Consider the following 20,413-nt stretch of genomic DNA (forward strand, 5'->3'; position numbering starts at 1 on the left):
AACTGTAAACTGAATAAGATTGTTTTTGTAATCTGTTGGATTTTGCAGGTCAAAACAGGTTAGCTTTTCTGAGGATTTAATGTAGTTCTTGGTCTCTTTTCCACCTTCCTTCCTCATTAGACTAAAGTTGCTGACATGTTTTATATAGTATCCATATAATAATTTTATTTATTTACTGTCTTTATAGCCTGCTTTCATTCCCAGCAAGCCGGGCTCAGAGCGGGTTCGATTTTACATGATGTATCAAACTGTATAAAACTTTTCATATCACTTAGTCATAATTCCTAGTCTTTTCAATTTTCTTGCTGAAAATTTCACTAAGACAGCAGTCCTAAGATATAAAATCAGACTTTCTAATTGGGGAAACAGCTTTTCAGGGATTGAAAACATTTGACCTGGTATGTTTGGGATCCAGTGTTCCTGCTACTAAATGATCGCCTTATTGAGGGAATTTATCTGCTAAATAGCTTCTTGCTGCCCATGCTTTTTGATTCCTTCAAAGAGCAGAGAGGATCCAAATCCTTTGTCCTTAACAAGGAATTGACTTTCCATTTTCAGCCAGGAAGAAGGGAGTTCCTAGGTGAAGCAGTATCCAGGTCTTATTTAAGTAGACTGGGCTATATATAAAATTGCAGCAACATGTTTTAAAAATTCACATAGGCAAAGTTCAAGGAATGGTTCAGATAACAGTATTTTAAAATCAGAAACCTTAATAAACATCACTGACTCGGATCTTCTGTTGATACAGTTTTTGAATCAGCAGAAGCACAAGCTATTAAGAACCATCCCAGAGAAAAGGGGGGTTAAAATAACTGAGGCACTTCAAATTGCATTGTGTTCATAGCTCAAATGTATATACCATAACATCTTTTTAAAAATTTGGTTTCCCCCCCCCCCTTGGGGAAAACTACATTAAAACATTTTAATGTACGTTAACTACATTAAAACAATGAATGCTGGAAAAGGCCTGTTAACTTGGTGCTTTGTGAATTTCTTATAAATGTATGTTTGCCTTTAGCTCTGTTGGAAGCTAGAGGCCTTCCCCCACATCTGTTTGGTCCTCTTGGTCCTCGGATGTCACAGTTGTTCCATCGGACAATTGGGAGTGGAGCTAGTAAGTAATCTAATCTGTTAATTTCAGAAGTGTTTGGAATCCCTGTCCTCCCTCCGCCCCAATCTCTGTAATATCTGCATCAAACTAGACAAGGTGCTGGGAGATCTGGGACCAGACCATCCCAGCATCTTCAAAATGCTAACAGAAGCCATGCAAGGACCCTGATTCATATGGGGAAGAAGATTATTTTCTAATTTTCTCCTACCTGTACAGTTTTATCAAAACCAATTGTTCTGTCTCCCTGACACTATGGTTAGTCCTCAGAAGTTCAGGGTGGGGTGAACAGGCAGCCTCCTTTTGACCACCTTTTTCCTTTGAGGGTTGATAATGGGGGGAGGAAAGAAATGTCCAGCTTCAGTTAGTAAAACAACCGAGGGGGTGGGGAGAATTAAACTCAAGTAGATCCATTTTGGAGGTGGGAGAAAGATGCCTCTTCTGTTAGCATTTTAAAAATGATGGGAGGATCCATTAATGGATTTCCCAGCATCTCACCTATTTTTGCCATTCAAGTGCTGCTTCTATAAATCTTAAGAATAATTATGCTTATTCCTGTAACCAAGACTTTGACCTGGTTCTGGCTTTGTCATGCTTGATCTTCAGGCTCTTATGACTTTGTTCTTCTACATTTGAATTTTCGTTCAGTTTAGTAGTGTGTATAAAAGTGGTTCCATAACCTTTATCCTTTATTTAGAGAGCTGTTTCTTTTTTTTCCTTTTTTTACAAAGCAGTGGTAATATCTGGATCTAATAGAATGTATCATATCGGTCAGGTAACTTTGTAGTGATAGTTGGTAAATTTGATTCCAAATGTACAGTAAAATCTGAACAGTTAGTTAGCACAGGCTCTCATATTTATTTTTGGTGTTTTGGTGGGTAGTTCTGTTGTTTTGGGGAGTGATGCATACTCTGCGTAGGTCCCAGCACTTGGCCTAGACGTACTTACATCCAATCCCTTCACAAACACACGCATGATAGGATTTCTTGTGTGTAGTACAAAAGGACAATGGTTTATCTAGTCTCTAGATCCTCCTGTCCTGACTGGGCTGCATCCTCAAGCCTGTGTGATAATGTTTGACTGACTTATTGTGCAACCTTGTACTGTATATTTCAATAAAAACTACCAAAGCTTCTTAACGAAAAGCAAATTTAAACAATATGTCAAATGGTCCAATAAAATCATCAGAACATAATACACTCCTCTCAAGCGATCACCCATCTTGCATGCTCACAAATGCATTAAAAAGCAAAAAAAAAAAAAAAAAAGGGGGGGGGGTTTAAAGCCAAAATGAGAATCTTGATAAAACCAAGTCGTCTCAAAGGCTTGTTGCAGGAGTACAGCTGTCAGCTGTCTCCTAAAAAGCTGGAAGGAGAGAGGGCCAAATACTTGTCCAAGCAAGAGAATGTCAAAGATTTGGCTCCATCACAAAGAAGGCCCAGTCCTGCATGCTCATGATCTGAGGTCACAGGTAGGTTAAAGTTGGTAGTTATGATTACGGTAGTGCATTTTGAAGGAGGTGGTATACTAATGATACTGCATTCATTACAGAAAATTTTTTGTAGTGACATTTTGATAACTGCATCATTGTAAATTTTTATAGAACCAGGACACAAAAGTATATAACAATTAAGAAGCCCATTGTTGTCCTAACGTTAGGCAACTATAGTTGGCATATGAAAACAGAACTATTCAATTCAGTGCTCTCCAAGGTCTGTCCCTCACTTGACACTCGTCACAAGAGCACCCGCAGTACAGGTTACTATTCTTGAGCAGAAGTGTGAAAAGAGGCTGGGCCTACATGCTTTGCATGATGTTACAGTAGGGATATAATAAAGAAAAGAGACCTCATATAGTGAGAGAGATGTGTAAGAGATGGTTGAGAAAACATACTAAAGCTCATCAAAGGTCCCAACAAGACGTAGTGTATTTTTGCAATTGAAAGGGTGGCTTTTAAGGGTTCAGTTTACTGCTTTATGAGATCAAAGGGAAATAACCAGTCCTATAACAGTGACTCTTACAGCTCATTCCTGAAGGGGGCGGTTAGGCAGCAGCCGGGAGCAGCTCAGCCACACTGCCTCCACAGAGGTTTCCCAGCCGCTGAAAATAAAATAAAAGGAATTTAAAATATAAAAGAAGGAAAACTCCCCCATTGAAAACAACGAGGCTACGACACCAAAAACTACACCGCTGCGAGAAGGGGTGTTCCTGGGGTGAAAGGTTGAGGAAGCTGCCTTTAGGCATTCTGCCCTCAGGAACACCCCAGGAATGCGCCACTGTAATGCTGTCAAGAGGCAGTGTCTGTGCCCGAGCCACGGCGTGGTGTCCTGGCTCCAGTGTGGATGTCACCCATGATGGCGTAAGTGGCCCTTATCATGGATTAAATGGGCACTTATGCTGGCATGGCTCACGCCAGCTCCTAAGGAGTTTTGCCCCCCCCTTTCAGGATTGTGTGACTCTTGGTGACTGAAACATATATGGATTGTGTATTTGCCACAACATTCTCTTGCATTAATCTTTGTGAGCAGCAGTAATTAAAGTGTATTATATCAGCCATGTGATCATCCACATACCATAGAATTGTAAATGTTTAAGTGTAATATCTTCTATTTTCCTAGGTTCTAAGGCTCAGCAACTTCTGCAGGGGCTCCAGGCTACAGATGAAAGCCAGCAGTTGCAGTCTGTGATTGAAATGTGTCAGTTGTTGGTCATGGGAAATGAAGAAACTTTGGGAGGTTTTCCAGTCAAGAGTGTCGTACCAGCTTTGGTAAGGATTTGTTATTCAATCACCCACTCAAATTTGTATGCTTCCCTTTCTCCAGTGTTCTCAATAGATGTTTCAATAATTAGGCTGGCTCCATAAATGCCTTAGAAAGAAGTATAGCTACCTGAGGGCAGGTACAGTTAATGCACAAGGAGAAGTAGCTTTCCGTTTTTACTAATGATGAGATTTATTGCTTTAGAACCCCATTTTTAAACAGGAAATATGGAATCTGTTAACTAGGATGGGAAGAGCCAAGTAGTAAATTGGTCAGTGCAGGCCATTAGAATGTTTCTCCCTCTGCTAATGTGGAGAAGCTGGTAATCCTGGGATGGACGCAAATTCCAGTTACTGAAGCCTCAAATCTGAGATTTCATTTGGTTGATTTTTCATTTTACGTAGGTTGTATTTAGCATTGAATGCCATCACTACCAGGCTACTAGAACTTGTAGGGAAAGTATCTAATATTTGCCTTGTTACAGAATACAGCTGTATTGCAGTGGAACGTTGTAGGTGTTCTGTAAAGGAAGGTCTAGTTACTTCTAAAAACTAGCATATAGTGTGGCAAGGACTTCATGATTACTGTTGCATTTCTTCCCTTCCTTGGTATAACTAAACATTCAAAATCAGACCCCACAATCTTGACTGCTCTAATATTCTTTACATAAGGCTGACTTGAAGACCACTGGGAAATGTCAGGTGCTGGAGGATGCTTGACTGTGATCCCCCCCACCCCGGCACTAGCTGCCTGTGTTCAAAGTATGCTAACACGACAGAAGCTCCACTAGCTACCAGTTATGCTCTTGAGAGTTTAGAATTGTAACTGGGGCAAAACTTAGGGTGCTGTTGCTGCATTAAGAAAAACTAGCTGCAACTAGAATTGGAACATTTCTGGTGGAGATTTAAAATGTGTTCAGTTGAATTTTTTAATGATTTTGTAATCACACCCAAATCCTTTTTAGCCCCTAAGGAGCCCTGGAGGTAGGACATAAAGTTGGAAAAATAATTTACTGGCGATATTTCAGACAACCAAGGATTAAGTTTGCCTCTTCTCTACAATTTTGATAGCCAATTTAGTGGACGAATGTTGGGCTGAGAATATCTAGATTGAAACATTTGCTCAGCCACGTGCAATCTATGCATTGTTGCTCAAGATTAACCCTGTGAAACCAATGGTTTTAGATTGGAGTGTCTGTGCATGGGATTGTTTTCTAACTGGCTTTGGGCAAGTCATTCTCTTTCCCCCTAGTTCTCTAAAGCAGCTAAATGTATTAGCCATCGGAAATGTCCTTATTTTTTTAGATTTTGAGCTTGAGTGATGCTGGTTTGAATGTTAAGGGGGGGGGGAATGTAGCTTTTTCACTTGCATGGTCCAATCTGTTGGGTTTCATGAATTCTTCCCAGTAAGACACTGGAAGCCAAAGCAGTTTCTGCCTCCTAAAATGAAAGGCTCCTGAAAGCTCATTATGCTGTTGCTCCAGTTGACATTGTTTGCTAGCTGCCTAAGCACACTTCCAGATTTGAGATTGTGAAGGTGTTTTAGGTCATAAAGTATGAATTAAAAAGACGGCAACACCAGATGAATGCACTGAGGCTCTTGGGCACCAGTGCAGCTTGGAGATGAGATGTAATAGTGGATTTAGGAGACCAGTCCAAGACTGCAGATCCAGAGATCAGGGAAGCCAGATCCTTAGTGTTGATGCCGCCTTCTAATCCCAATGTCTTGGAGTCTGTTATCATTAAACATACAAGGTTTGCCATTATTCAGCTTCAGTATATCATAAGAATCTGGTGGTCATTACAGCCAGGCTCTCGCTTTACAGAAATTGTAGGATTCCGAATGTGGAGTGGGGGGAAGGGGGAGAACTAGGTTTCTGCAAGTTGGGTCTGGTATATCATGGCCATCTCTGGCTGATTTCTTCTTGCATTTAAGGATTTCTATGCAGCTATTTTCAAGAGAGACCAAAAGCAGCATACAGAAATTTCCAAACAAAACAATGTAATGTAAACAAACACTCATGAACGTTAATCTGGATGAGATAAAGGGCAGGTAACAAGGAACTGTGTAGCACTATTCCTTCTGTTCTGGGACTGAAAATAGCCTTTTGGATCCCTTCATGGTTTCTGTTATGTTCTCAGAATCAACAATATACAAGTGCTAGATGCAAGTCCAGTAGCATCTTAGAGACCCACAAGACTTTCAGGGTGTAAGCTTTTGAGAATCAAAGCTCCCTTTGTCAGATCTAGCACTTCTACTATGGACCAACATGGTTACCTTCTGAAACTGTATACAAGCTCTGTCATCAGCCTAACAGGCTAAGCAGGGTACAGTTTCACCTGTTTGATCTTTTGGCAGCATCTTAAGCACAGACTGTCCAATCAGAAATATTTTTCATTGAAAACAGTTATCATTGTTAAGCTTGAAACTTTGAAAAGCCAATCTATATGTACCTGTGACAAACATGTGCTGACCTTGTGAGTTTATAAATCTCTGGAATGTAAAACTATCTGTTCTAACTGCTATTCATTTTCTGTTGTTTATAGATAACACTGCTGCAGATGGAACACAACTTTGACATTGTAAGTATTTTGTGCAAACTTAGTTAAATGCCCCTGCAGGTAAATAATTAAAGGTGATCCTTAGCAGTCTGCATATTAAGCAGAGTAATGGAAATTGTCTTCCTTTAGATGAATCATGCTTGTCGAGCCTTAACCTATATGATGGAAGCACTTCCCAGGTCATCTGCTGTTGTGGTAGATGCGATTCCTGTTTTTTTGGAAAAGGTAAGATTTGCTATATTAACATAAAATAGGTTTCAATTGAAGGCATTCAGAAATAGTTTTCCTTTTTGCTGGTTGGGTTATATACAGTGTTTTATTAAGAATTAAGCTCTGCAGCCTGAACTATGCTTTCTTTTGGGAGGACATTTTCCCCGAAAGCTTCCAAGGTTTGATCTAGAGCAGTAGTTATTGAACTTTGGCAAGATCCTCTTTTTATTTTTAAAAATGCAAGAACCCCTGGCCCTCCTCATTTCTCTCAGTCATATACCTCATGGCAGTTAGTCCCTTTTCAGAATGTGTGGGGCAAGCTATGTATTTCCTGTAGTGGCTTCTATACTTGAGTGCTAAAACAATAGAGTAAGAACCAGATCAGCTGTACTTTAAAAGCAAAATTAATACAATGTTTGTATTGACTGTATATAATGTAGAAGATTAGAGCTCAAGAGTAGGGTAGTTGACTCTATGGGGCTACAACTCAAAAGGCCCTAGTCCAAATTCCAATCAATCTTACCCTTTGATTGGACTTAAACTTCCTTATTGGTTATTATTTTATTGGTAGAGATCAACTGAACGGGTGGGTAGGGTCTTGGAAAAAATCCTAAACTTTCCAGAGAATTTTTTTTAAATCCAGCATGTGTCACAGCATGAATTTCTATTCTGAAATCCTTTGTATTTGAAAAAATTGTTAAATCAGTACTTTTATTTTGGAAAATGCTATGATGACTGCATTAGGCTTATACCTCCTTGGTGTTACTCTACCAATTTGATTACTAAGGCAGAGCTATTGGTTCCGAGCAGCTAGTCAGCCCTTCTTCAGACTGGTGCTCAGAGGTGATCTGGAAACTAGGTGACTGCAGATGGCAGCAGCTCTTTGCAAGAGGGGAAAGTTGATTCTGTCCCCTACCATGAGGTAGAGAGTCCCTGCTCCCATTCCAAGGAAACTGAAAGGGCTCCAGGTTCCCATTAGCCGTTGACCTGGGTCTTGTCCTAATGGACTAGGTGTATTCTTGTAGAACCCAGGTGTGTCCCTAGTCCCCAGTATTAGAAAATGGGTCTGGTTCTTGGTTATCCTTGTGGTTGGGTTGCTTGTGCCTCTTCAAGTCAAGAGAAGGGCTGTACGGGATGAGCAAGACCCCTGCAAAAACAGAAATCGGTCTTTATTAAAAATAAATCAACCCAGTGAATCTGAGGCAGAAGAAACTTAATTAGAAATCAGTCTTGAAAAATTTGACGTCCAAGAGGCAAAAGCTAACTAGTTGTAATTTAGTACTGTGTGTGTTAAGTGCTGTCAAGTCGCTTCCGACTCACGGCGACCCTATGAATGAAAGTCCTCCAAAATGTCCTATCTTTGACAGCCTTGCTCAGATCTTGCAAATTGAAGGCTGTGGCTTCCTTTATTGAGTCAATCCATCTCTTGTTGGGTCTTCCTCTTTTCCTGCTGCCCTCAACTTTTCCTATCATGACAGTCTTTTCCAGTGACTCTTGTCGTCTCATGATGTGACCAGAATACGACAGCCTCAGTTTAGTCATTTTAGCTTCTAGGGTCAGTTCAGGCTTGATTTGATCTATAACCCACTGATTTGTTTTTTTGGCAGTCCACGGAATCTGTAACACTCTCCTCCAACACCACATTTCAAAGGAATCTATTTTCTTCCTATCAGCTTTCTTCATTGTCCAGCTTTCACACCCATACATAGCAATAGGGAATATGATGGCATGAATTAATCTAGTCTTGGTGGCCAGAGTCACATCCTTACACTTCAAAATCTTTTCTAGCTCCTTCATGGCTGCCCTTCCCAGTCTCAATCTCCTTCTAATTTCTTGGCTGCAGTCTCCCTTTTGGTTGATGGTGGAGCCAAGGAATAGAAAGTCTTGAACAATTTCAATTTCCTCATTGTCAACCTTAAAGTTGTGTAATTCTCCTGTAGTCATTACTTTTGTTTTCTTGATGTTCACCTGCAGTCCTGCTTTGGCACTTTCTCTTTTAACTTTCAGCAGTAGTTGTTTCAAATCGTCACTATTTTCTGCCAATAATGTAGTGTCATCAGCATATCTCAAATTATTAATGTTCCTCCCTCCAATTTTCACTCCATCTTCATCTAAATCTAATCCAGCTTTCCTAATTATATGTTCTGCATATAGATTGAAGAGATAGGGAGATAAAATACATCCTTGTCTGACACCTTTGCCAATTGGAAACCATTCCGTTTCTCCATATTCTGTTCTAACTGTGGCCTCTTGTCCAGAGTACAGGTTGCGCATCAAAACGATCAGATGTAGTGGCACACCCATTTCCTTTAAAACCAGCCATAGCTTTTCATGATCCACACAGTCAAAAGCTTTGCTGTAATCTATGAAACACAAGCTGATTTTCTTCTGAAATTCTCTCGTACGCTCCAGTAACCAGCGTATATTTGCAATATTATCTCTAGTGCCTCTTCCTTTTCTGAAACCAGCTTGAACATCAGGCATTTCTCGTTCCATATATGGTAACAGCCTTTGCTGTAAGATTTTGAGCACTACCAAATTTCATTTCCCCACCCCCTACTGGCTATGTGTGCTACTTAACAGTCACTGCCTGAGAAAGTAAGGAGTAGCGCAGCAAAATCAGGACTAATGGACAGTTAACCAAATCCAAGTTATGTAAGTATATCTTAATAAGAAATTGCCAAATATATTTCTCATTACAGACCTACACTGTCTAGTTATTCCTCCTGACTTTGTTTGTGACTGATATGTTCTAAAGGAGTCAGTTTCTGGGTTTATTTCTTTGCTTGCTGAGACCTTCATTTGATTTTAAGGCGAATTTAAACATAAATGCTAAATGATGTATGTGAGGCAGATGAAGACTGTTATGACCTTGTGCAATTTAAGAATGCTCCTCACAAATACTGAAGAAGCCTGTATAGGCTTTCATTTCTAAGCATGTGATTAAGAAGGGAATCAGAACCAAGCCTATTAATATCTTTGTGGTGGTGGTGGTGGGGAACAGTTAAAGAAATCTCACCGTTTAATGTTCTGCAAAGCTACCACACTTTTGTTACTTAAGTGAATATAAACATTAAATTATTAAATAAAGTGACAGCATGGATTGGACCTACAGTATGTTTAATGTAATGAAAGCTACTAAAATACAGTTGGGAAGCAGAGCTTTTCAAAAAGGTTGACATTACAGATCAGTTTCTAATCTTTTTTCATATCACATTGAAACAGACTAAGTAAATTGCTTTCATTTGTTCTAGCTGCAAGTTATTCAGTGTATTGATGTGGCAGAGCAGGCACTGACTGCCTTGGAGATGTTATCACGCAGACATAGTAAAGCTATTCTGCAGGCAGTAAGTATTTCTTCACATTAAAAAGGCATTTTGAAAATCTTTTTGTTCCTTAGTCATATCAGAGCTTTTGAGTTCTTCCCAAAGCAGCCATTACTTCCAGAAACATGTATATTTTTCTTACTGGTATGGAAACCCGTGTCTGCTTCACTTTTTCTTTTTTTGTATTATAGGGAGGCTTGGCAGACTGTCTGCTGTATCTGGAGTTTTTCAGCATAAATGCCCAAAGGAATGCTTTGGCAATTGCTGCCAACTGCTGCCAGAGCATCACTCCTGATGAGTTTCACTTTGTTGCAGACTCTCTACCATTGCTTACACAAAGGCTAACTCACCAGGTCAGAAGCTGCTTGACAACTGTAACTATCTTTTGAAGGTCTTTGTTATCTGTAAAGGGTCTTACATGTGCTATGTAGGTAATTACCTACACCTCAATGGCAGGATAGTGTAGTGTTTTGGAGGTCATACTTCATATTAAGGTGGTTTCTGTAGCCAAGATGAAACAGGTTTGCCTAATCTGCTGAAGCTTTAAGTGTTCAGGTGTCAAAGTTGGGCTATATGTTTTTGTTGTTCTTTCCCAGTTGTGTTGTATGTTAAGTGCTGTCAAGTTGCTTCCAACTGACAGTGACCTTATGAATGTATGACCTCCAAAGCATCCTATCATTAACAGGCTTACTAACGTCTTGCAAACTGAGGGCCATGGCTTCCATCATAGAGTCAGTCCTCTCATATTGGATCTTCCTTCTTTTCCTGCTGCCTTCAACTTACTCACATTATCTTTTCTAGTGACTCTTGTCTTCTCATGATGTGACCAAAGCACAATAGCCTCGGTTTAGTCACTGTAGCTTCTAGGTAGAACTCAGGCTTGATTTGATCTAGAACTCACTATGCCAAACAGAACAGATCCAGAAAGTTCTTGATGGGCCTGGCATGCTGTAACTCTGCATATTGAAACCTAATATTTGTCTTCAATCTCCTTAGGACAAAAAGTCAGTGGAAAGCACTTGCCTCTGTTTTGCACGTCTAGTGGACAACTTCCAGCACGAGGAGGTAACATTTTCTTGCTTCTTTTTGGAAGCCTGTTAGAGTTGTTTTGGTTGGATTATCTTTGAAGCTTCTTTAAACCTCCTTTCTTTTCTTAAAGAATTTACTCCAGCAGGTCGCCTCAAAGGATTTGCTCACAAATATTCAGCAGCTCCTAGTAGTGACTCCTCCGATTCTGAGCTCAGGGATGTTCATCATGGTGGTGCGCATGTTTTCCCTAATGTGTTCCAACTGTCCTACACTAGCAGTTCAACTTATGAAGCAAAGTGAGTTGCCTTCATTTGTCTCCTCCCCCCCCCCCCCGGAATTCTGTATATACCAGGGCTGTTCAACCCTACAGGATTTCTGGATTAAATTTTTATTAAAAAAGTGAATGAAGCTGCTGCACCAGACATTACAATTACAGTCTAACTCATAGATACATAAAAGAGGGGAAATGTAAATTCAGTTTGTTTTTAAGGGATTGTTTAGCATTAAGGTAATAAAGTCCACCAGCATTTCTTGAAATACATGGGCAGAAATAGCAGCACAACACAATGAGTCACTTCTTCGAGCAGTGGCAGATATGAAAACGTGCCTAGCCGGTAAAATAAGTAGTGTGCCCCTTTTGTCTTCAGCAGAAATATTGACATACCGTATTTTCCGGCGTATAAGACGACTGGGCGTATAAGACGACCCCCAACTTTTCCAGTTAAAATATAGAGTTTGGGATATACTCGCCGTATAAGACTACCCCTCTTCCAACACACACCAAATAAAAAATTGCCAAGCTGGGCCGGGGGGAGGCGGTGCCTGTTCCTGGAAGAGCCCCGCCTGGGTCGTTGGTCACATTCTTGGCCGCGCTGCAAGAGCGGAGCCAGACGCACCAACGTGCAGGCAGGGAGGGAGGTGGGGAGGGAGGGAGGCAGGGGAGCCGAGGAGGAGATGGAGCGCGCAGGCCACCCGCCTGCATTTGCTCAGCCCCGAACCACCCTCAGTCTGGGCTGGAGCGCGGCGTGGCTGCAGTCGCGACGCCGGAGCGGGTGGGCAGGAGCCAGGAGGCGGAGAAGGACGCGGGGAGAGCGGCCGCCCCAGCCCCAGCCAGCCGCCTGCCTGCCTGCCTTGCGCCGCCGCCAGAGCGCGGCCGAGCGCTTCCCTCTGTGCGCCCCGGCGCGCCTGGCTCCGACTCCCAGCCGGGCAGCGAGCGCCCTCGCCGGCCTCGCCTCCCCTCCCTCCTCTGGAGGACATGGACAGAGCGGAGGTGGCTCCCCAGGCAGATTCTCCAGTACGGCTCGGAATTCAGCACCTGCCCTATAAGACGACATCCGTCGTATAAGACGACCCCCGACTTTTGAGAAGATTTTCCTGGGTTAAAAAGTCGTCTTATACGCCGGAAAATACGGTATGTAGCTGTTCTGATTTAAACTGCTGCTTCAGGATTTAATAGGGATGTTATAACTCAAAATCTTGGTGACATGAAGGATTCCTTGGGCTTGCTACTTGAATCTGTAAATTTAAGTAGGTGACTTTAAAGGTAATACCTGCGCTGCTTTTGGCATGTTGAGACTGTAAATGTGTAAAGAGCAAATTGGACGCATACAGTGACAAAAGAGGAAACTTGAGGGGGGAAACGGAGAAAGAAAACAATGCTCTCATATAGATACAGCCTTGGTTGCTTGGAGATTTTGGCAGACTTTGCACTGTGCTTTGCAATGCTTACACTTTTACACAGTGTTGGGGAGAGGTGCTCATGTAATTTGTAGTACTAGCCCTTGGCAGTCTAGCTCCTTTGCCCCTACCAAATGCACTGACTTCCTAGCCCTGAAAATAGCCAAATGTGTGTACAGTATGTGATCCCAATGATCTTGACAAAGCTTCCAAGGTAATCATTTCACTTGGGATAAGTGCAGATAGGTGCTCAAATACCACTCTCCACTTGAACTCTCCTCTTGCATTTTTGCAATGGTATGCGTATCTGTACATCCAAGTAGTTCTACAGATGCGGCCAGCAATGGGAGCATCATATCTACTCTCTAGGGGTCTGGATTGCAGTCAGTAACCTGTTTAGGTTAAGTTGATTCTCAAGAAAATTGCTTTTTTCCTGAAACAGTTCTTAACTAAAGCATTCTGTTTTTAGAGGTACATAAAATGCTTTGAAAATATTAATCTATGATCCTTTTTTTTAAAAGATATTGCAGAAACACTTCACTTTCTTCTTTGTGGAGCCTCAAATGGAAGTTGTCAGGAACAAATAGACCTTGTTCCAAGAAGCCCTCAAGAACTGTATGAGCTTACTTCACTTATCTGGTAGGTTTTCTCCAGTTATCCTCAGGACACTCATTGCTTAATATGCTAAGAGGCTGTTAACAAAAGTAACAATTAATGTGGAACAATGTCTCATTTCCAGTGAACTGATGCCATGCCTGCCTAAAGAAGGAATATTTGCTGTTGACACTATGCTAAAGAAAGGGAACGCACAAAACACAGATGGTGCAATATGGCAGTGGCGTGATGACCGGGGACTCTGGCATCCCTATAACAGGATTGATAGCCGGATAATTGAGGTAGTAACTGCAGCTTATCTCTTAACACCTCCACTCTATACGAGGGCCTAAATGTCTGGTGTTGGTCCTTGTCCTAAATGTATACACAGTATAACAACTATCAAACTTCAATTATGGGATAAAATGCTATGTTCAGGGTAAACATACATAGGCCATTTTGATCTTTTGCTAATAGGCCATTTTCCTCTACTTGCCATTATCCAGTGGTTCAGACACTGGATGGAGAGAAGTTCTTCCTAGTAGGAGTCTAAAGATTTAGCCAGCACTGAACAAAAGAAGAGCCCTGCTGTATCAGACCAGTGGTCCATCTAGTCCATCATCCTGTTTTACACAGCAGGCAACCAATGGGCCTGGAGGACCAACAAATGGCATAGAGGCCCTGACACTTCCTGTTAGTTACAGATGGGCCTATCCTCTGTGAATCGGTCTTACCCCCTTTTACAGCGATCTATGCACATGGCCATCGCTACCTCTGCTGACAGTGAAACCCAATGTTTAATTATTCTTTGAGTAAAGAAGATATTTCCTTTTGTCTGTCCAGAACCCATTGCCCATCAGCTTCGTTGAGTGTCCCCAGGTTCCAGTATTATAGGAGAGGGAGAAATGGCTCTAGCAAATTTCTCTACCCCATGCATAATATCAACACCTATCAAGTCTTCTGATCGCTGTTTTTTTTTTTTTGGTAGACTGAAAAGTCCCGGACTCCTTAGCTCAATTGCTCCCAAACTTTTCGGGCCACCGCCCCCTTGGTTCCACAAACTCAACCCCAACACCCACTACCCTATCCAACAACACAGTTGAAGGGGCCCACCTTTAGCACCCCCTGCTGCCCTCTTGCCTCTTAGTGCCCCCCTAGGTAATCCCACCGCCCCCCAGGGGGTGGTACTGCCCACTTTGGGAACCACTGCCTTAGCTTTTCCTCATAGGGAAAGATGCTCCAGCTTCTTAATCATTTTGGTTGCCTTCCTCTGTACTTTTTTCTAGCCATGCAATATTCTTCTTGAAATATGGTGACCAGAACTGGACTAGGAGGATCTCCTACTTCCTATTCCTTTTTGTCTACCTTTACTGCGAGTGCAGCACATGCGTTGGATTCTTTTCTTTGCCCACACTGTGCCATTCAGCATTAACCTTTTAGGAATTCCTAATTAGTTGTGAGTGGGGTCTGTTCATGAAGATGTCAGACACATTCATACTTGATTGTTTTCTGTTGATAATATCTGTTTAATTCAAAATACTCTTGAAGTGAAAGAAAGAGGTGTTTTTTTTGTAGTCTATATCTTTGTATCAACATACCTTTGGATAATACTTTAAGCACACTTGAAAGTACCCTTCTCTTAAATCAGGTGCTGTATACTTACAACAACAGAAGAGGAAATAGTCTGAATGTCATTTGATTCCTGTACTTGTGTTTTTGTCCTCAGGCAGCCCATCAGGTCGGTGAAGATGAGATAAGCTTGTCTACGTTGGGGCGTGTTTATACAATTGACTTTAATTCTATGCAGCAAATCAATGAGGATACTGGAACAGCACGTGCCATTCAGAGAAAACCGAATCCTCTAGCCAATACTAACACTAGTAAGTATCTCTTTTTAAAAAATCCTCCCCACATTTCCTTTCATCATACTGAAAGCAACTTCCTGTGTAACATCTTGTGGCTTCAGTTGTATTGCTGGGAAAGAGATTGCACTTTAGGCTGCATGTGTTGCAGTTGTGCAAGGGGTATGCCTCTTTCTCTTTTGAATCTTCTATGTGAGTGTCTATTTAAAATTCAGCCAGCAAATTTATTTTTACATCTTTTGCATGTTATGATGTGGTGGGCTGCATATTCTAACCTCTGGGGTAATAATATCTCTAGTGACTGGGGTGACTTAGTAAGATTGAATTGTACCCACTGCTAATTTGCATTCTGTGGTGACGTTCTTACCAGATACATTATCGTACCATACAAAAGTGTGTGGAATTGCAGCAGATTCCAGATCTGACAGTATTATAAATCCTTGCAGAATAAAGAGAGCAAAGGGTTAGCTAAACAGTAGACTCGCTTAACAAATTGCATCACTGTCAAAGAATGTAATACCTTAAGAACATAATATTTCTACTCATGCACTTAAGTCTGAAAAGTTTCTGTACAGCTTGTGGGTTGTGATATTAATAACTTTTCCAAAGACACAACAATCAATCTGTTCTTCTGAAGGTGGACATCCAGAATTGAAGAAAGATGATGCTCGAGCACAGTTAATGAAAGAAGACCCAGAACTGGCTAAATCGTTTATTAAAACATTGTTTGGTGTTCTCTACGAAGTGTACAGTTCTTCAGCTGGACCTGCTGTTAGACACAAGTGCCTTAGAGCAATTCTTAGGATAATATATTTTGCTGATGCTGAACTTTTGAAGGACGTACTGAAAAACCATGCTGTATCAAGGTAAATTACACACATTTTATGTAAGTCCAATTCTGAAGGCTGTTAGAGTCTGATTCTTAATCTAGCAGTCAGTTTTGGCTGGAAAAGGAGCACATATCCCACAGTACAAATTGTCACTGAAGGATCCAAGTATCATATGAAGGCTTCAGCATTTGGCTATTGTGTTCTTTTGGGGAATATATTATGCTAACATCTTGAGTGAATATTGGTTGTTCATTACGTAAAGTTAGAATAGAGTTGGAAGGGACCCCAGGGTCATGTAGTCCAACCCCTTACACAATGCAGGAGATTCACAACTGCCTCCCCCCTCACACCATGCTCCCCCTGTACTCCATGCTCAGAAGATGGCAAAAAAAAATCCTCCAGGATCCCTGGCCTAACTGGCCTGGAGGAAAATTGTTTCCTGACCCCAGAGTGGCAAGAAGCGTTTCCCTGGGCATGAAAGAAAAGGCCACAAGAGCCAAACACTGACGCAGCCCTTCCTGTCCTCCATCTCATGATCTGCCTAAGTTCACAAGTTGCTTATCAGTTGCACTTATAAAATGCATGGAGCTGTATCTTTAAAAAAACCCAGTGCCATACAGAAAAATATGCATTATTTTTTGGTGTATAATTCTCAGATCGCTGAAGTACAAAGCTGCCATAGCAGACAAGAGAAAATTTAGAGGTGTGACAAAGCATTAGCATGGTTCAAATGTGATGATAAATATGCCTCATTCCTATGTGCCAATCGGCTCTTGTGTGGCATATCTGTCTATGGATTTCTGTCCTCCTCCTCCTTTGTGTGCTTTCAAATGATCATCTAATATGAAATGTGCAAGAAGTTGAAAGTGGTTGCCCCATACGTGGTCAAGCATTAGGCCAGTCTGAATAGGGAAGGGAGTTTGGAGAAAGAGAAGGATGTTTGTGTTGCTGCAGAGATATGGCCACTGCCACCAAAAGGTCACCATAGATTAGACTATCTCTAACTTCACAACTGGAGGCCCTCTGGGAAGGGCCTCTGCTAAAGGTAGAGATTGACAGGGAGTTTTGATGGGAGCAAGGGTCTGTTTGGGGTCAAGGCCAGAATAGCTGAGTGCAGCTTTTATGCTCCTTTTACCTCAAGTGCTGGTGGGTTCAAAAAAGAGAATTGAGAAAATTCGAGATTGCCCTGGCAGTATGACAAAGGTCTTTGGGGTGATACTATGTTTCCAGATGCCTGGGATGAGGGAGGGAACCAAGGTAGTAACTGTTATTCCCTCTTACACGTTAGGCACCGAGGTCTGGGAACAGAATATCACACCAGAGGCTCTTGTGATACTGTAGGGGCGATCTTGCATTTCCTCAATTCTCTTATTAGCCCTGTCTATACCAACAGAGCTTAAAACAGGTGTAGAAAGGAGCAAAACATGTGCGCTGGAAGATGAGGTTGGAAAAAGCCTAAAACTGACCTGGGGTAGCGTGAGAGAGAAAAGAAGGAGACTGTGGATGTTTTGCCCAGTGGTCCACAATTATTTGTACCTGTCTTTAGTTTAGGGTCATAGATCAATACTGATACTTTGAATTGTTCTGGGAAACCAGCTGGAAGTTATTTTCAAATTGGCAAAACATGTTCTCTACAGCCAAAAACAGTTAATAATATGGCTGTCTGGTTCTGAACCTGTTGAAGTTTATGAACAGTCTTCAAAGCCAGTCTCATGGACTCCACATTATAGTAACTGAACTCGGAAGTTACTAGAGCATAGATACTGTGGTAATACCACTTCTTTCCTGGAGAGGCTGCAATTGGCACACCATCCTTTGCTGATGAAAGGTGCTCAATTAAACAGGCATTAGCTGAGTATTCAGCATTGGAGCTGGATCTAAAAATTCCCAGACTGCATACCTGAAGTTTAAAGAGGAACTGCAACTCCATTAACAGGAGAAATACCACCTTCCTGAGTTAATGTCTTAGGACCAGCCCATCTGTCTTGTCTGGATTAAATTAAAACTATAGCGATTCCAGCCCATTATAGGCTCCAGATGCTTGTCAAAATGTCCACTGTTTCAACTGATTCACAGGTAAAGGAGGAACAGAACTTGGTCTGCATACTGGTGCATACATGGGCTATGGCTCAGTGGTAGAGCCTCTGCTTTGTATGCAGAAGGTCCCAGGTTCAGTCCCCGGCATCTCCAGTTAAAGGGGCTAGGCAAGTAGGTGATGTGAAAGACCTCTGCCTGAGACCCTGGAGAGCCTCTGCCAGATTGAGTAGACAATACTGACTTCGATGGACCAAGGGTCTGATTCAATATAAGGCAGCTTCACGTGTTCAAAGACCTTCCTTTTTGTGGGAAACCATAGTTTGGCACATCCAAGTAATAAATTGTGGCTTGCTTTCCATCCCTTCTAAACCAAGATTCTTCAAGCTCATTCATATGACAAACCATGGCGTGTTACTGGTCTGAACCATGCAGTTGATTGGTTACAGTGTATGTGGTGGTGAAAGAACAGGCTCTAGGCAGCCTGTCCTCCAACTGCTAGACTGATGGCTGCTGTGTGTTACAGTATTCAGGAAGTGTGAATGTGGCAAATGTATGGTTACATATACAAATCTACAAGCATGCTCTGGGGTTGGCTACAGCTCCATGCTGAGTATATGCTTTGTGGCAAACTTTACTTGGTACTATGTAAGGTGTGAAATGGCCCTGATGGTACCACCGGAATCTACATACTTTTTTCCTGCCAATGTGAATGAAGCCATATGGTGGCAGCAACATAATTTTTGTTAAACGGTGTTTTCCAAGTCATTTCAATATAATTTTCTGTTGCAGTCATATTGCCTCCATGCTGTCAAGTCAAGACCTGAAGATAGTAGTTGGAGCTCTTCAGATGGCAGAAATCTTAATGCAAAAGTTACCTGACATCTTTAGTGTTTATTTCAGAAGAGAAGGTAATACTGATCTGTAGTTGATCCTGACTTCTGGCATGAATGCAGCTCTGATTTAGCTGAGTGGCATACTGCAAGGAGGAATAACTGAGATCCTTGAAAACATTCCAAGCAAAATGTTCAGTTTATAGGCCTCTACATTTAAATTTGAGCCATTCCTTCCTCCAAGTTGATGCTTGTTCCAGGAAGTACCCATTGCTTTAGTCACAGGGAGGGTTACAGCAGTGTTATCAGAAGATAAGCTTCTGCAGGTCAAGCAAACAAATCAAAACAACCGTGCATGTAATGCAGAAATGGACTTGAAAGATTTCTCATGTTTTGCATGCTTAGGAATTTGTCTTTTTTCCATTTAGTGATAAATATAGATTTGGAGTGGTAGTAAATACATTGGTAAATTCATTTCAATCAGTCTTCCTAATCTTATTCAAAAAATGACACAGTGCCATGAGAACATTGCTAGCATTAACTATAAGCTTGTTAGATATTTGGTTCATGTCCAATGGAGGGCAGCCATAAGTTTCTTTTAACTTTTTTCAAAATGAATTTTTGAGTTCAATACTGCTTGCATCTCAAGGTGAAGAAAATCAGAGGGTTAAATGAAATGAACTCCTAAATACATAAAGGAAATTGAAAAGATGAAATATCAGCTAACTGTATAAAGTCAAGTAACTGTAGAGATATGGAACCTTGTTAAGGAAAAGCATCTTGAGTGAAATTTTATCAATCGATCTATCGATTGATCTTCTTGCCTTGAAAACCCTATGGGGTTGCTATAAGTCAGCTGCAACGTGATGGTACTTTACATACACACACACGGTTTACAGGGTTTCACAAACTAAGAAGAGAACAGAGCCCATCCCCAGCCAACGAGGAGAGGTCTCTGTGCCAGAGTTAATACTCAGGCTTGCTTTACATGTAATAAACGCATATGGTTTGTTAGCAGAGAGTACCTGAGAGAGCCTCAGGCTAATGACTTCCCTTGAAATTACTCGCTTCTGCAGAAAACTGTAGTTTCTAATTTGGCTGAACACGATGTAGTTTGCTTGCAGAAACGTTTAGTTTTGTAACAGCAAAGGGGAGATAGAATGTAGGTACAGGATTCCACAGGCTTGTTCTTGTGGTAAATCTTGATTTGTTGTGTGAATAATCCTACTGAATATTTTCTGTAAAATAGCCTCCCCCCCTTTTTTTTGACAAGTTTTAAATGTGTTCATTTTGGGTTTTGTTTTTTGCTGGGAAGGTGTGATGCACCAGGTGAAAAATCTAGCGGAATCGGAGGCTTTGCTGACGAGTCCCCCAAAAGCATGCACTAATGGCTCAGGAACGCTGGGTGCTACAACAACAATAAGCACTGGAACAGCCACTGCTGCTAGCAATGCAGCTGCAGACTTGGGCTCTCCAAGCTTACAGCACAGCAGGGAAGACTCTCTGGACCTGAGTCCACAGGGGTGAGTGTGCCTTACTACTCTTTATGCCAGAAAATCTTAGATTGCAGTTAATTATCCTGTTTAACAT

General features: G+C 41.5%; 1 protein-coding gene across 4 annotated transcripts in view; it reads left to right on the top strand.

Moving 5' to 3' along the window:
- The window catches only part of TRIP12 (thyroid hormone receptor interactor 12), a 112,173-nt gene that overhangs the window by 48,641 nt on the left and 43,119 nt on the right, over nucleotides 1-20,413 (top strand). For all 4 annotated transcript variants that reach the window (XM_056850242.1, XM_056850243.1, XM_056850244.1 and 1 more), the window contains 14 exons: nucleotides 1,019-1,114; nucleotides 3,727-3,875; nucleotides 6,414-6,449; nucleotides 6,558-6,653; nucleotides 9,893-9,985; nucleotides 10,156-10,317; nucleotides 10,961-11,029; nucleotides 11,124-11,289; nucleotides 13,192-13,309; nucleotides 13,410-13,566; nucleotides 14,991-15,144; nucleotides 15,764-15,992; nucleotides 18,783-18,901; nucleotides 20,139-20,346. In XM_056850242.1, coding sequence (XP_056706220.1) covers nucleotides 1,019-1,114; nucleotides 3,727-3,875; nucleotides 6,414-6,449; nucleotides 6,558-6,653; nucleotides 9,893-9,985; nucleotides 10,156-10,317; nucleotides 10,961-11,029; nucleotides 11,124-11,289; nucleotides 13,192-13,309; nucleotides 13,410-13,566; nucleotides 14,991-15,144; nucleotides 15,764-15,992; nucleotides 18,783-18,901; nucleotides 20,139-20,346 — 1,852 coding nt within the window. The remainder of the gene's footprint in view (nucleotides 1-1,018; nucleotides 1,115-3,726; nucleotides 3,876-6,413; nucleotides 6,450-6,557; nucleotides 6,654-9,892; nucleotides 9,986-10,155; nucleotides 10,318-10,960; nucleotides 11,030-11,123; nucleotides 11,290-13,191; nucleotides 13,310-13,409; nucleotides 13,567-14,990; nucleotides 15,145-15,763; nucleotides 15,993-18,782; nucleotides 18,902-20,138; nucleotides 20,347-20,413) is intronic.

Source organism: Euleptes europaea, chromosome 5 (assembly GCF_029931775.1).
Source record: "Euleptes europaea isolate rEulEur1 chromosome 5, rEulEur1.hap1, whole genome shotgun sequence".
NCBI classification, from domain to species: domain Eukaryota; kingdom Metazoa; phylum Chordata; class Lepidosauria; order Squamata; family Sphaerodactylidae; genus Euleptes; species Euleptes europaea.